The sequence below is a fragment of the Suncus etruscus genome, chromosome 1 (assembly GCF_024139225.1).
Source record: "Suncus etruscus isolate mSunEtr1 chromosome 1, mSunEtr1.pri.cur, whole genome shotgun sequence".
Taxonomy (NCBI): Eukaryota; Metazoa; Chordata; class Mammalia; order Eulipotyphla; family Soricidae; genus Suncus; species Suncus etruscus.
The window spans coordinates 88,183,408-88,199,292 of record NC_064848.1 but is presented as its reverse complement, the minus strand read 5'-3'; the positions used below and the strand labels follow the sequence as shown (position 1 = coordinate 88,199,292).

Sequence of the window (15,885 nt, the reverse complement as noted above, 5' to 3'; positions counted from 1 at the left end):
ATTCTTCAAGTTTAAACAAGAAAAAGTAGATAATTTAGAAATTTAAAGTTTGGTGACTGTCTAGTCACATCCTATTAGAGAATGACTTAATATTTCTGAAGGTATTTAAAATACATCTAATTACATACTTATAGGTTACAAAGGATTCATAATGATAAATATGGTCTTATAGAGGACCACTGTACTTTAAAATTCCAAAATATATTCTTGATATTGTAATATTTTTCCTATAGATAATTCAAGCAAGATTCTCCTCTCTGTCAACTTCTGAATTAAAATCAATCTCTTGGATGATGTGACTCAAATAAGAAGTTATTCAGCCTTCAGTAGACAATGATGACATGAAAGTTGGATTTGGCAGTGAATTTTGTTGAGATTAACTGGGTTGCTTGCTGTTCCTAATAACAAGTATTCCTGACTTGCATAGAAAATGCTACAGAGGATACTGTCAAATTAAAATGAAGCTGACCTTAAAATAACAAGTTCATTCTATACACAGCTATGAGAGGAAAGAAACCGAGGAATTGATTGCTTATACAGAGTTAAAGATATAAATAAATAAGTATATTGCTAAATTTCATACAAAAATGGCACAATTATTCAAAGACCATTTGCCTTTAGACAATCAATAATCTTCTCATTTCCTCCACGTTCCCAAAACATTTTACTTTTCATTAGAAGACACAGAATATGTAAAGAAAAATTACTTATATAATACTCAAATAGATTAAACAGTACTTAATAGCTTAACAATAACAGAAATTTAAATCAAGTAGATAAAGTGTTTACATGAGTATATTTACTTTACTTGTGCAATTTTTAACTCTTTTATATATAGAAAGTTTAGAGGTTTGTTTCCCCCCCCCGCCCTAGGTATGTTTTGTTGAGACAGAGAGTAACACATAAGAAAGGGACAAAAGTAAGAGAAGAGCAAGAAAAACAAGTCTCTCTGAATCTTACTCGGAATAATAATAGCTAGTTTTAGGACTTCAGACATAAGAAAATGTTCAACCTAAAAAATACATATTTTCGAGGCTACACTACAATATTTGAAATCTAAACTATTCTTCCCTTTAGGCTCTATGAAGATGTTACTTACATACAGTAAAAGTATTTGCCTAAATTTCCGATTATTTAATATTCATTTAAGTTAAATAAATTATTAAATATACATTTAATAATTCAATTAATTTTACATTATTAAAATGTACATGAAATAACAAAAACCAAAGTATTTCATAAAAAACTCCATAATCCGGGGCTGGAAGAGAGCATGGAGGTAAAGCGTTTGCCTTTCATGCAAGAGGTCAAACGGTTCGAATCCCAGCGCCCCATATGATCCCTGTGCCTGCCAGGAGCAATTTCTGAGCATGGAGCCAGGAGTAACCCCTGAGCACTGCCGGGTGTGACCCAAAAAACCCAAAAAAAAAAAAAAAAAAACTCCATAATCCATAGCTAGACTACTCTTTAAAACATTTATATTACCTAGTTTTTTGTATTTGTCTGAATACAGAAAGTCCCCATTCATTAGTCTATTTCAATCAAAACAGGACTCAGTGTACAGAATCCAGTCATGTATCAAATAAGACCAATTTCCATCCTAACCTGTCATTTTACCTACTACTAAACCACTAGACAAAGCTTCAATAACTGCATTTCTAGAAAAATCGGAAAACAAACCATTTCCAGTTGCTATAAAGATAACATAGAGGCATGTTGGAAAGTTTTGCAAAGTATATGACACAAAATATTTATCACATATTCCCTTTTAAAACATAATAAAGATGATCAACTTTGTTTTGCTTATCAAAAAACAAGAGTTGTTGAACACACAAAAAATAAACCCATCTGATGTTCTTCTAAGTATAAATGCCAAGTAACAAATATTCCTTTTGCGTTTTCTAAAATTATGCAATAAAATCTTACTACAAAAACACTTTTTAGTACTTGAATCAATAACATGGGTATAAACCTGATCAATCTTATTTTCCTTCCTTCTTTTTTTCTTCATTTTTAAATGAAAAGAAACTAAATCTGAGGTATCATGACTTATAATAAAATTAATTAAATTTTTATTTTAATTTTTAAAAATTGAACTACCAGGAAATACAAGTTGTTCATAATTTTTAGTCATTCCAATATCCATTCCTTCACCAGTGTATTTCCTGCCAAAAAAAAAAAAAACACATTTCTTTCCCTCCACACACCCCAGTTTGCCTCTATGAAAGATAATTTTCTCCTCTCTGTCTCTGTCTCCCTTGTTTTGGCCAGTATTGTTTGCAATACTGTTTCTGAAAGAAAATCATGCATAATCATTTTACATCCTTTCAGCACAGAGTTCTTGGCCAGAGTGGTTATTTCCAGCCATCATTGTCATGGTCTCTTCTATATCCTAATGGCATTACCCCAACCACCATCCCTTTTGTGGCAAACTTCCTACCATGGACCCATCCTCCTGACACTTATTTCTATTGTCTTTGGGTATTATGACCAAACTAGAGTTCCACAATATTCCACAAATTAATCTGATGATTTTATGACTACCCCTGGATTATTTAGCTCAACATAAAACTCTCCATGTCTATCCATGAATAAGCAAATTACATTATTTCATTTTTTCCTAGTGGCTACATAGTATTCCATTGTGTACATATACCATATCCACTCCTATGCTCTTGGGCAATTGTTTTTTTATATCTTTATTTAAACACCTTGATTACAAATATGATTGTAGTTGGGTTTCAGCTATTTAAAGAACGCCCCCACCCTTCAAGAGTGCAACATTTCCATCAATGATGTCACAAATCTCCCTCCTCCTCACCCCACCCTCCGTCTGTGTGTGAAACAGGCTTTCTACTTTCCTCATTCATTTGCATTGTTCTGATAGTTCTCAATGTAGTTATTTCTCTAACTGCACTCATCACTCTTTGTGGTGAGCTTCATGTCATAAGCTGGACCTTCCAGCCCTCCTTTCTTTTGTCTCTGAGAATTCTTGCAAAAATGTCTTTCATTTTTTTTTAAAACACATAGATGAGTGAGACTATTCTAGCTTCTATCTCTCTACCTCTGACTTATTTCACTCAGCATAATAGATTCCCTGTACATCCATGTATAGGAAAATTTCATGACTTCATCTCTCCTGGCAGCTGCATAATATTCCATTATGTATATGTATCACAGTTTCTTTAGCCATTCATCTGTTGAAGGGCATCTTGGTTGTTTCCAGAGTCTGGCTATTATGAATAGTGCTGCAATGAATATAGGTGTAAGGAAGGGGTTTTTGTATTGTATTTTTGTGGTCCTATGGTATAACCCTAGGAGTGGTATAGCTGGATCAAATGGGAGTTCAATTTCCAGTTTTTGGAGGAATCTCCATATTGCTTTCCATAAAGGTTGGACTAGACAGCATTCTCACCAGCAGTGAATAAGAGTTCCTTCCTCTCCACATCCTCACCAGTATTTACTTTTCTCATTCTTTGTGATGTGTACCAATCTCTATGATGTGAGATGGTACCTCATAGTTGTTTTGATGTGCATCTCCCTGATGATTAGAGATGTGGAGAATTTATTCATGTGCCTTTTTACCATTTGTATTTCTTCTTTTCCAAAGTGTCTGTTCATTTCTTCTCCCCATTATTTGATGGGATTAGATGTTTTTATCTTGTAAAGTTCTGTCAGTCACTTGCATATTTTGGATATTAATCGCTTATGTGATGTGTATTGGGTAAATAGTTTTTCACACTCAGTGGGAGGTGCAGGAAGCCTTCTCAGCTTAATATATTCCCATTTGTTTATCTCTGCTTCCAATTGTTTGGAGAGTGTTGTTTCCTCTTTAAAGATGCCTTAAGTCTCAATGTCATGGAGTGTATTACCTACATGTTGTTCTATAAAGATATGGTTTCAGGTCTGATATCAAGGTCTTTAATCTATTTGGATGTTACCTTCATGCAAGGTGTTAGCTGGGGGTCCGAGTTCACTTTTTTTGCAAGTGGCCAACCAGTTGTGCCAACACAAATTGTTGAAGAGGCTTTCCTTGCTCCATTTAGGATTTCTTGCTCGTTTATCAAAAATTAGGTGCTTGTATATCTGGGGAACATCTCTATTTAAGCCTAATCCACTAATCTTAATGTCTGTCTTTATTCCAATATCATGCTGTTTTGATAACTATTACTTTGTAATACAGTTTAATATTGGGGAAAGTTATGCCTCCCATATTCCTTTTCCCAAGGACTGCTTTAGCTATTCAAAGGTGCTTATTGTTTCAAATGAATTTGAGAAGTGTTTGAGCCACTTCTTTGAAGAATGTCATGGGTATCTTTAGAGGGATCACAATAAATCTGTACAATGCTTTGGAGAGCATTGCCATTTTAATAATGTTAATCCTGCCAATCCATGAGCAGGGTGTTTCCATTTCTGCATGTCTTCTCTTATTTCTTGAAGCAGGGTTTATAGTTTTCTTTGTATGGGTCTTTCACATCTCTTGTCAAATTGACTCCAAGATATTTGAGTTTGTATGATGCTAATGTGAATGGGATTGTTTCCTTAATGTCCATCTCTTCCCTATCATTATTGGTGTATAAAAAGGCCTTTGATTTCTGTGTGTTAATTTTGTAGCCTGCCAAATTGCTATATGAATCTATTGTTTCTAGAAGCTTTTTGGTAGAGTCTTTAGGGTTTTCTAAGTAGAGTATTATGTCATCTGCTAACAGTGAGAGCTCGACTTCTTCTGTTCCTATCTAGATGCCTTTATTATCTTTTTCTTGCCTAATCGTTATAGCAAGTACTTCCAGTACTACGTTGAATAGGAGTAGATAAATAGAGAGGACAGCCTTGTCTTGTACCAGAATTTAGAGGGAAGACTTTTAGTTTTTCTCCATTGAGGATAATATTTTCCATTGGCTTGTTGTAGATGGCCTTAACTATATTGAGAGAAGTTCCTTTCATTCCCATCTTACTGAGGTTTTATCAAGAATGGATGTTGGTTCTTATAAAATGCTTTTCTGTGTCTATTAATATGATCATGTGATTTTTATTTTTCTTGTTGATGTTTTGTATTATGTTGAGAGATTTATGGACGTTAAACCATCCTTGCATTTTTAGGATGAAACCTATTTGATTGTAGTGAATGATCTTCTTGATGAGGCATGGATCCTATTTGCCAGGATTTTGTTGAGGATCTTTGAATCTGTGTTCATCAGGGATACTGGTCTGTAATTTTCTGTTTTGGCAGCATCTCTGTCTGGTTTTGGTATCAAGGTGATGTTGGCTTCATAAAAGCTATTTGGAAGTGCTCCTGTTTTATCAATTTCATGAGTCTGGTCAGGATTGGTAGTTGTTCCTCATGAAAGGTTTGAAAGAATTCATTAGTGACTCCATCTGGGATTGGGCTTTAGTTTTAGGGCAGACATTATATTACCATTTTAATTTCCTCAATAGTGATTGGTGTTTTTAGATATGCTACATCCTCCGTATTCAACCGTGGAAGTTTATAAGAATCCAAGAATTTATCCATTTCTTCCAGGTTCTCATGTTTGGTGGCATAGTTTCTTACAGTAGTCTCTGACTATCCTTTGAATCTCTGCAATATCTGTAGTGAACCCCCCTCCTTTCATTTCTAATAAGGGTTAGCAGGTTTTACTCTTTTTCTTTTTGAGTTTTGCCAATGGTCTATAAATCTTTTTTATTTTTTCAAAGAATTAATTTCTGCTTTCGTTGATCTTTCGGATTAATTTTTGGGTTTTCACTTCATTGATTTCTGCTCTAAGCTTTGTTATTTCCTTCTGTCTACCTATTTTTGGTTCCTTTTGTTTATTGTGTTCTTATTTTATAAGCTGTGTCACTGAACTATTGTGATATTCCCCTTCTTCCTTCCTGATATGTGCTTGCAAAGCTATAAATTTTCCTCTCGGTACCACTTTTGCTGTGTCCCATAGATTCTGATAGTTTGTGTCTTCATATTCATTTGTTTCCAGGAGAGTTTTGATTTCCTCTTTAATTTCATCTCAGATGCACTGGTTGTTCAGTAGCAGGCTGTTTAATTTCCAGTTGTTAAAATTCTTCTTTTGTGTCCCTTTGTAGTTCACATCTAATTTTAGAGCCTTGTGATCTACGATGGTAGCCAGAATAATTTCTATCCTCTTTATTTTATGGAGGTATGTTTTATGTGCCAGTATGTGTTCTATCCTGTACATTTCATCCAGGTACATTTCATACCCATGTACACTTCAGAAGAATGTGTATCAAGGTTTCTGGGGATAGAGTGTCCTATATATATCTACTAGGCCTCTTTCTTCCATTTCTCTTTCAGAGCTAGTATATTTTTGTTGGGTTTCAGTCTTGTTGACCTATAAAGTGTTAACAAGACCGTGTTGAGGTCTCCCATAATCATTGTGTTATTATTTTATATCTTCTTTCAAATTTGTCAATAATTGCATTAGATATTTTGCTTGTCTCTCATTGGGTGCCTATATGTTTAGTTGCGTGATTTCTTCCTGATGCACATATCCCTTTATTAGTATGATGCGTCTATCTTTGTCCCTTACAACTTTTCTGAGTCTAAAGTTTGTGTTGTCTGATATTAATTAATATTAATAATAATATTAATATGGCCACCCCAGCTTTTTTAAGGGTTCTTTGCTTGTATGATTTTTCTCCAGCCTTTGATTTTGTGTCTATGTTTGTTCTGACTATTCAGATGTGTTTCTTGTAGGCAACAGAATGTTGGGTTCATCTTTTTGATCCACTTAGCCACTTTGTGTCTCTTAATTGTTGCATATAGTCCATTGACATTGAGGAAGATGATTGTCATGAGATTTAATATCATCTTTGTGTATAAATTTGGTGTGTCTCTTGGTTTGTCTTGTCTTAAAGTATACTTTTCAGTGTTTCATTTAAGGCTGGTTTTGCATCTGTGAAGTTTCTGAGCTGTTGTTTATCTGTGAAGCTACGTATTCTTCCTTCCAACCTAAACATGAGTCGGGCTGGGTACAGTATTCTAGGTGAAGCATCCATTTCATTCAGTCTTGTCACAATATCCCACCACTGTCCTCTGGTCTTCAGAGTTTCTTGTGACACATCTGCTGTAAATATTATGGATGCTCCTTTCAATGTAATTTCCTTTTTGATCTTGCTGCTTTCAGTATTCTCTCTGTCTGTAGGCTTCATCATTGTGACTAGGATGTGTCTTGTGGTTATTTTCTTTGGGTCTCTTTTAGCTGGTACTTTTTGGGCATGCAGGATTTGATTGCATGCAGTCTTTAGCTCTGGGAGTTTCTTTGTGATGATGTCTTTGACTGTTGATTATTCCTGAGGATCCCCTTCTTGGGCCTCTGGGAGTCCAATGATTCTTATGTTGTTTCTTTTGAGTTTATCAAAGATTTCTATTTTCATTTGTTCATATTCTTTGAGTACTTTTCCATTGTCTGATACTTTGCCTTAAGGTTCTTTTTCCAATCTCTTTTGCTGTATAGAGTTGTTCTGCATTTCATCTTCCAGTTCAGATCTGTCCTCAGCTGCTGTTACCCTGTTGGAGAGGTTTTCCTTTGAAGTTTTCAGTTCAGCTATTGTGTTTTTCAGATCTGCTATTTCAATTTGAAGTTTTCTGATTTCTATCTTTGAGTTCTGTTCAGCTAGAGCTATTTTTTCTTTGATTTCCATGAGGATCCTCCATATTTCTAAATTCCTTATGTGAGAGATTAATCAGATGGTTGGTATTTTTTGGGTCATCAGACCTATCATCTTCATTCTCTGTGCATGGTGTTTTTCCTGTGAGGTTTCCCCATTGTCACATTTGTAGTGTGATTTTTTCTGTGTGTTATGGTGGGGTTCATTAGTTAGAAAGAGTGCGCAGCCACAGTGAAGCGGAGCAGCCATGCTCTCCTTGAGCCTTAAGAGACCGTTTTTTCTGGGCCCTTCTTGTCCCTCTCAAGAGAGGTTCAAGAGATAGAAGAGTAGAAAAACACACAAAGGAAACAGGTCCTCTCAGTCTGGAAAACTCACAACAGGGCAAACCTTTTCCTTTTTTCTTGTTAGACATGAGGCCTTATTTTCAAGAATATTGTATAAAATTTAGAGATTTTTAGCCTAAGTATAATATTTAAAAGATAAAGTTACTGAGGCCCAAATATCAGAAACTCCTCACCATCTACCACCTTAATGTTGACCCATACTCCCTTCAAACATAGATAACATAATTACTTAAATATCAGGAGTTTGTAAAAAACTAAAGAGGGAAAAGGGAGGGAGAATGAGAGGGATAAAGGGAGAGAAAGAGCAGTGATATTTCTTTGAGATATTCAATATTTCAAATGATGGTATTTCATTTGTGAGCAATGTCTACTATAGAGGCAAGCAGGTTGGAGTTGGATGAGAGAGTGGGAATGGTAAGAGGGAAAAAAGTGACGTATGTAGAGAAAAATGTACACTGGAAACAAAATGGGTATAGGTGTTAGAACAGTGTGTACTGAAACTTAACCATAAGCAACTTTTTAACTATATCTCATAGTGATTCAATTAAAATTATTAATTAAAAGAAAAATTTAAACTTGCAGATAATTATTGTTTATACAGCCCTAAAATAGGTTTTTAGTCAAAACAAATTAATCTTTGATGAAACACCAAATACTAAAGAAGGAAGTTGAAAACTAGGTAAGATGAAACATCAAATATGTAATAAAACTGCTTTTATTTATTTTTAAAATTCAACACAAATGCAATAAGAAAATATTTGTCATTTCAAAAAATTCTGCACGTGAAAACTAAATCAAATTAATTGAGTACTAGAAAAATGTACACTGGAAATAAAATGGGTATAGGTGTTAGGACAGTGTGTATTGAAACTTAGTCATAAACAACTTTGTAACTGTATCTCATGGTGATTCAATTAAAATTATTAATTAAAAAATCTAAACTTGCAGATAATTATTGTTTATACAACCCTAAAATAGGTTTTTAGTCAAAGCAAATTAATCTTTGATGAAACACCAAATACTAAAGAAGGAAGTAAAAAACTAGGTAAGATGAAACATCAAATAAATAATAAAACTGCTTTTATATATTTTTAAAATTCAACAATGAGAAAATTCAAGCAATGAGAAAATATTTGCCATTTCAAAAAATTCTGAAAGTGAAAACTAGAGCAAATTAATAGAATATTAGAAGATTCATAGCGTATAATTTCTTAAAGTGTTATTTTGATCAAAGTTAACTGATGCACCATTCTTATTCTTCAAAATAAAGAATATGCCTTCATTATACTGTAAGCAGAAGAAAATATGCATTGAATATAGAACATTATAGGAAAAAATAAATAAAAATTATTTGAGCCTTTGTATTATATTTTATTATATTCTGGCTATAAATCAAAGAAAGCTTTCTATTTAGGAATATATTCAGGATTAGAATGATAGTACAGTGGGTAGGGTTCTTGCTTGTGGCCAACCTGTGTTTGATCTCTAGTCTTAGTATCTTATCTGGTCCATAAGGCCATCAAGACAGATCCCTGAGCACAGAGCAAGGAGTAACCCCTGAGAACCACTAGCTATGGTCCAACCCCCCCAAAAAAAAACCCAAAAACAAAAACCCCAAAACCAAAGGAAAATATAAAAGGATATTCAAATAAGTAGAGTTAAACATATGAAGTGGCACCGTTCTTACAATGGTGGTAAAATGAAGAATATTTGCGGGGATGGAAAACAAAACAGCAGGCAGGGCATTTGTCTTACACATGACCAACTTGAACTCCCATAAAGTTTCCTGAGCTCTTGTAATTTCCTGAGCATTAGAATCATGAGTAACATCTGAGCACTGCAGGATGGTCACAAAAAAGATAATAATAGTTTTGTTTTATATGAATATTTACTGTGTTTATAGAGAATAAAATCTGAATTAATGATGGATATTTTTACAGGCCAGTATGAAACATACACATGTTGTAAAATTGATCGGCTGTGCCATTATATAAAATACATTAGCATTTATATTAGAAATAGGCTAGCATCTGTATTCTATTAAAGCACATAAGAGGTCTGGAAAGCTATTTTCACTTGGGGGTTAGTGTCTTTTAATTTAGTTCATCTTATAAAGAGAGTGAATACAAAATGATTTCAATATGTATCTACTCTATGGAAAAAAACCAAGTGGAAATACTTTGTCTGCACTATGTTAGTACAAATCATAGTGAACAGATCCAAAGAACTTTCTCTTCCTGAGGAAAAAAAACACCTTAAACATTCTTTTTTACTGTCCTAAGTTTCTGGATGCATGTGTGTTTTCAATCAAAAAATTTGTTGATTTAAAAGAATGAGTCTATAAAAAAAATTAGAGACTCATTGTCAAAATGTTGTGGAAAATGACGAACATAAAGCAGAGAGAAAGACTGTATAACAACAATGAAGACAGCCACCAAAAACACATAATTTTATCAATATAGCTATAATTCACCTTTTTGCCTTTAAATTTTTATTGCAACTATCATATATTAGAATATTAAAATAATTTGATTCCAAATCCTTTCTTCAATTCAGCTAGTTTAGAATGCAGGCACATCATTTTCTGACAACTACAAAGAACCTGTGACACTGTTTATAAGGAACTATATACTGTAGGAATGAAGAAAAAGATGGTTTAGAAGTGAATCTTACCTCATCATCATCAGCATCATACTGGGCATAGTGCTGCTCAAGCAGCTCTCTCTGGCGTCTCTCCTGCTCCAGTGTCTGACTTATCAACTGGGCAACCTCACTTACTTGTCCTGGTTTTTCTCGCCCAATAACAAATCTGTAGAAAGGTTAGAGAAGACTAAGATAGTAAGACTCTTCAGCGAAAAAGAATACAAAGAAAAGTAACCAACTTGGAATCTCATCAACATCTATCCTGACCTGAGTTTGGTCCCCAGCATCTGTTCCCATGCCTGCCAAGAGTAATTTCTGAACTCAGAGTTAGGAGAAACCCCTGAACCCTTTCTGGTGAGGCCTAAAAACAAAGAAACAAAACCCACTTTTGTGCTGATAAGGTGTCTAGGACCTGGTTGGAAAATTATGAATTTCAGTAGAGACTGAATCCTAGAATCCATATCAACCAACCAACCAACCAACCAACCAACCAACCAACCAACCAACCAACCAACCAACAAAACATCTAACCAACATAAAGAAGAAGAAAATCACCTATAGACTTTAAGTGGTATGCTTGGGTTAAAAGAAAGTTTTGTTGAGCAATCAAGTGAGTTTTGAAGACACAGCCTCCCAAAAGAAACATAAAATATAAAGTACTATAAGAATATAATTACTTTGGAAGAAATCAAAATGATGAAATCCACTCTAGAATACTTGACACATTTTAATGACAAAATAAAAGCAAACTTATAATTTCCTATAACACTGCACTTAGGATCACTCAATAAGGGAAGAACAATTATTCTTATTTTAGAGAAACAGAATGCTAAAGGGATAATGTGGCTTCTTCAATAATAAGTGGAAAAAAGACAAATATTTGCCAACAGATTATATAGGAAAATGTGAAGAAAAGCCACAAATTTAATTCACTTAATGCAAATTACAGTCACATAGGATAATGTTCATCAATACTATGAGCTCCGCTCAACAAATTAATCCACACTTTTTAACATCTTCTAAAACCAGGGTTTGTTTTTTAAAAATACACATTATGTGTCTCCCAGATATTTTTCCACCATATACATATACCACCATTATTTTTAATTATTTGTTCAATTTTGCTTTATACTAAAATGATACTATTCTTTGATTAAAACAAGATTCTATAATCAATAATTATTGCATTTTTGTGAGGGGAGTTTATGCCATACTGGCTATGCTTAGTGCTTTCTCCTGGCTATGTGCTCTTGGTTGGGCTCTTGGTAGCAGATGGGGTGCTGGGGATCCAACCTGATTTGTCTATGTAGAAAGTAATGTCTTACATTACTATCTCTCTAGTTCCATAAGTCATAATTTTAAACCATGTATTTATGTATTATGTATTTATATGAATGCAAAATACTGTAGTGATATGCTAGGAATTGTCTTAGCAAAATATTATATCTAGTATAAATAGGACATTGAAATTATGTTTAGGTGTTAATTTATCATGAGTTATTTTCCTTTAGGTGTCAACTTTAAGTAGATTTGTAAGTACTGTAATTTTGATTTTTATTCAGGCACAATTTACACACAGTAAAGTACATTTACTTTATGGTTACACTTTACTTTAATGGTGCAATAAGTTTGACAAGTGTATAGCCCTGTGATTACTGCCCCAATAAAAAAAGAATATTTTGATTAACTCAAGAACTATACCATGTTTCTTCCCATTGAGTTATCCTGAACTTGGGTCCATATTAGAATTTCACATAAACAGAAGAGAGAGGGTATGGTTTCTTTTATTCACCACAAAAGTTTCGAAGACTCATCAACATTAATGTAAAATTAGTAATTAATTTTAAATATCAGTGAACATTACTTTGTTGTACAAAATTGATTAATCATATGGCAAGTATATTGTTAACTTTCAAATAAACTGCCAAATTATTTACTGCTTCAAATTTTTACTAGCAATGTTTGAAAGTTATTTTACAGACTCACAAAAACTTGCTATTGTCTTTTAAATGTTTAATCCTTTTTTGGGTTCTTACTGCTTCTTTTAAAGATTGTTACAGCAAGGGGTCTGAGAAGTAGTACAGCAGTAGGGCTTTGTCTTGCATGTGGCCAACCCAGGAGGGACAGTAGTTTGATTCCTGGCATCCCAAATGTCCCCTGAGTCTCCCAGGGGCAATTTCTGAGCTCAGAGCTAGGAGTAACTCCTGAGCACTGGGTGTGACCACAAAACAAAACAAAACAACACAAACAAAAAACAAAGGTTATCTTTGGGGCCAAAAGAATAGCACAGTGGTAAGGCTTTTGCCTTGCACAAGACCTGACACAGGAGGGACCCTGGTTCAAGTCCAGTCATCCCATATGGTCTCCTGTGCCTGCCAGGAGTGATTTCTGAGCACAGAGCCAGGAGTTACCCCTGAGTGCCACTGGGTCTGATCCAAAAACTAACTAACTAACTAACTAACTAACTAACTAAATAAATAAATAAATAAATAAATAAAGATTGTTACAGCAAATGCTCTGTTGACTAATGATGTTATGTAACTATTATGGATTTATTGACCTTTCATTTATCTTCTCAGAAAAAAAATCTTTTCAAATATTTTGTCCACTTTTAAAAATTGTTTTCAGACTTTCTATTATGAAGTCTCAATGATTAGTATATATTCAGAATATATATAGATGCATAAACACATGAATGTATACATACATAGTACAGATATATACATACACATAAATAAGCACATGTACACAGATAGTGCTCTCATATTTATTATCTTCTTTCAAATGCTTGCCTTTTCATATTCTTATGTTTTTCATTCATTCTCTCCTAAAAGGAAATTTTATTATCTATGGGGCTGGAGAGATAGTACAAAGGGTATGACACTTTCATTGCAAAGAGTTGACCTAGATTCAATTCCAGACTCCACAGAGTCTCCTGTGCACACCATCTCCAGCTAGGAGTAATTCCTGAATATTTAATGGCTGTGGAACTTAAATAAATTTTTTAATAAGAAACATTAAAAATAAACTAATTACCTTTTTTGGTTTAGGAATTATATCTGGTAGTACTCAGAGAAGAGAAGTTGGTGTCAAGAATCAAGCATCCTTCAGAGAAAGCATGCTTTCCAGACTAATAATTTAATTATCCAGTCCAACACGATTGTTCTTAAGAAGTTTTCTCTGCTTCCACCTGTTTAGACACTGGTGTTTCCTCTTTGAAGATGCCTTTAGTTTCAATGTAATGGAGTGTTTTTCCTACATTTTCTTCTATATACCTTATAACTTCAGGTCTGATATCAAGATCTTTAATTCATTTTGATTTGACCTTTGTGGATGGTGTTAGATAAAGGTCTGAGTTCACTTTTTGCCTGTGGCTTACCAGTTGTGCCAATTCTACTTGTTGAAGAGATTTTCCTTGCTCCATTTGTATTACCTGCTGCTTTATCAATTATTAATTGATTGTATGTCTGGGGAACATTCTATGAATACTCAAGTCTATTCCATTGATGTGAGGGTCTGTCTTTAAGTAAAATGTAGTTTTAATGATTATTATTTTGTAATATAATTTAAAGTTGGAGATAGTGATGTCTCCATCTTTTTTTTCTTCTAGGTTGCATTAGCTATTGTTAGGTGTTTATTGTTCCAGATAAATGTCATGTCATATTACAAATAATGAATACATAACTGATGTAAAAGTTTAAGTCTAGTTAGTTAGTTAATATTTAACAAATGTTTACTTTTAAAAATCTAGATAATATATTAATATCTAGATAGACTCGATTGCATTAAAAAGTAATATCTGTGTCCTACTTATCCCTCTCTGAAAACCCGAATTTTGAAACTGAATAGATCACAACAGGAGAAATATTAAATGCATGCTTGGACAAAAGTTTGTAAAAATCTTAATTTTAATGGCCATTGAAATAAAAAAATATGCACTATATATCAACTTTAGAATATCTAAATTCTTCAGTAATTTAACAACTGCCCCAAATAATGTGACCAAGTCAATTGATGTTTCTGCAAAATTGTTCACTTTTTTTTTTAAGTAAAAACACATTATATTGGGAGATAATGAAGCAGGAGAGAAAGAGGATCAGATAGAGAAATAAGTAAATTGCAAAGAAAAGGCACAAGCAAAAGTAGAGAGAGCAAAGAGAAAGAAGGTGGCCAGTTCAAAAGTAGGAGCTGGCTCAAGAGAGGAGCTGTGTGATATGTACTCAGGTACTGTGTATGCGTATACCACCTGTGAGCAATGTTTAGTTTTTTTTTAATAATAGTTACTTGTTTTCAAATAGTAATCTTGTTCATCTGATTTATTTCACTAAAAACTACCATTACTTTCCCTCATGCTGGCAACTATAGGCAAAGGCAGATAAATTAGTTTTCCATTTTCTTTTCAGCTATTATTAAACTATACTGACCATGTACTGTAGTTTAAATGATGAGATTAAATTGAATTCATTATGCAAATAAAAGAACTATAGATTTCATTTATAATTTGCTAAACTGAAGTTATAAAGAGCATGCAGTCATGATATATCTGAATGATGTGTGAGGTTATGTCAAAATTGTTTACGAGTTCCTTTTCTTAAATATAATGCAGTATAATTATTACTATTATTGGGTAAATCTAAAAAGAAATAGCTATACTAGTATATAGTTAAATAGCTCTTAAAGGATCATTTCTATATTAAAATATATAAAATGTATTTTTCAATACACCAAAAATTTAAATAAGGTATATATTTTTAAAATGAAAATAGAACTGGAAGGATATCAGAGCTAAGAGGGCACCTGGCATACAGTCAACCTGGATATAATCCCAGCACCTCAGACTGTTCTTGAGCCTGACCAGGACTAATCTCTAAGCACAGACCCACGAGTAAGCCTTGAGCATCACTGTGTATGGTCCTCCAAAACAAAAAAAAAATGCACATGATTTATTTTCTATTGTGTATAATTGTAATTCTAACAAATTCTGGTTCAAGCAAATGCTCTTGGAAGATTACTGTGGTTTTCACATTGATTCTTATTGGCAGGCCACATTACTGGCAGTTGCATATCCTAGCTGTGAGGCTTGCAGTTACCTGGAACACACTCGAGTGTGCCATGGAAGTCTCAGACAGTACTGCTTTTAGGTTCATGCTCAGTATACACATATGGCACCTGGAATTAACTCTCTGGACTCTCAAATCCAGTTCACTGATCTAACAGTTTGTCTTTGTTCCAGTGCCATATATTTTTGATTACTATAGATTTAAATAATGAAATG

At 33.6% G+C, this 15,885-nt stretch overlaps 1 protein-coding gene across 1 annotated transcript in view; it reads right to left on the bottom strand.

The window, feature by feature from the left end:
* Positions 1-15,885, bottom strand: part of PPP1R9A (protein phosphatase 1 regulatory subunit 9A) — a 316,932-nt gene that overhangs the window by 118,492 nt on the left and 182,555 nt on the right. The window contains 1 exon segment of the mRNA XM_049784454.1: positions 10,641-10,776. Within this exon segment, the coding sequence (XP_049640411.1) occupies positions 10,641-10,776 (136 nt within the window).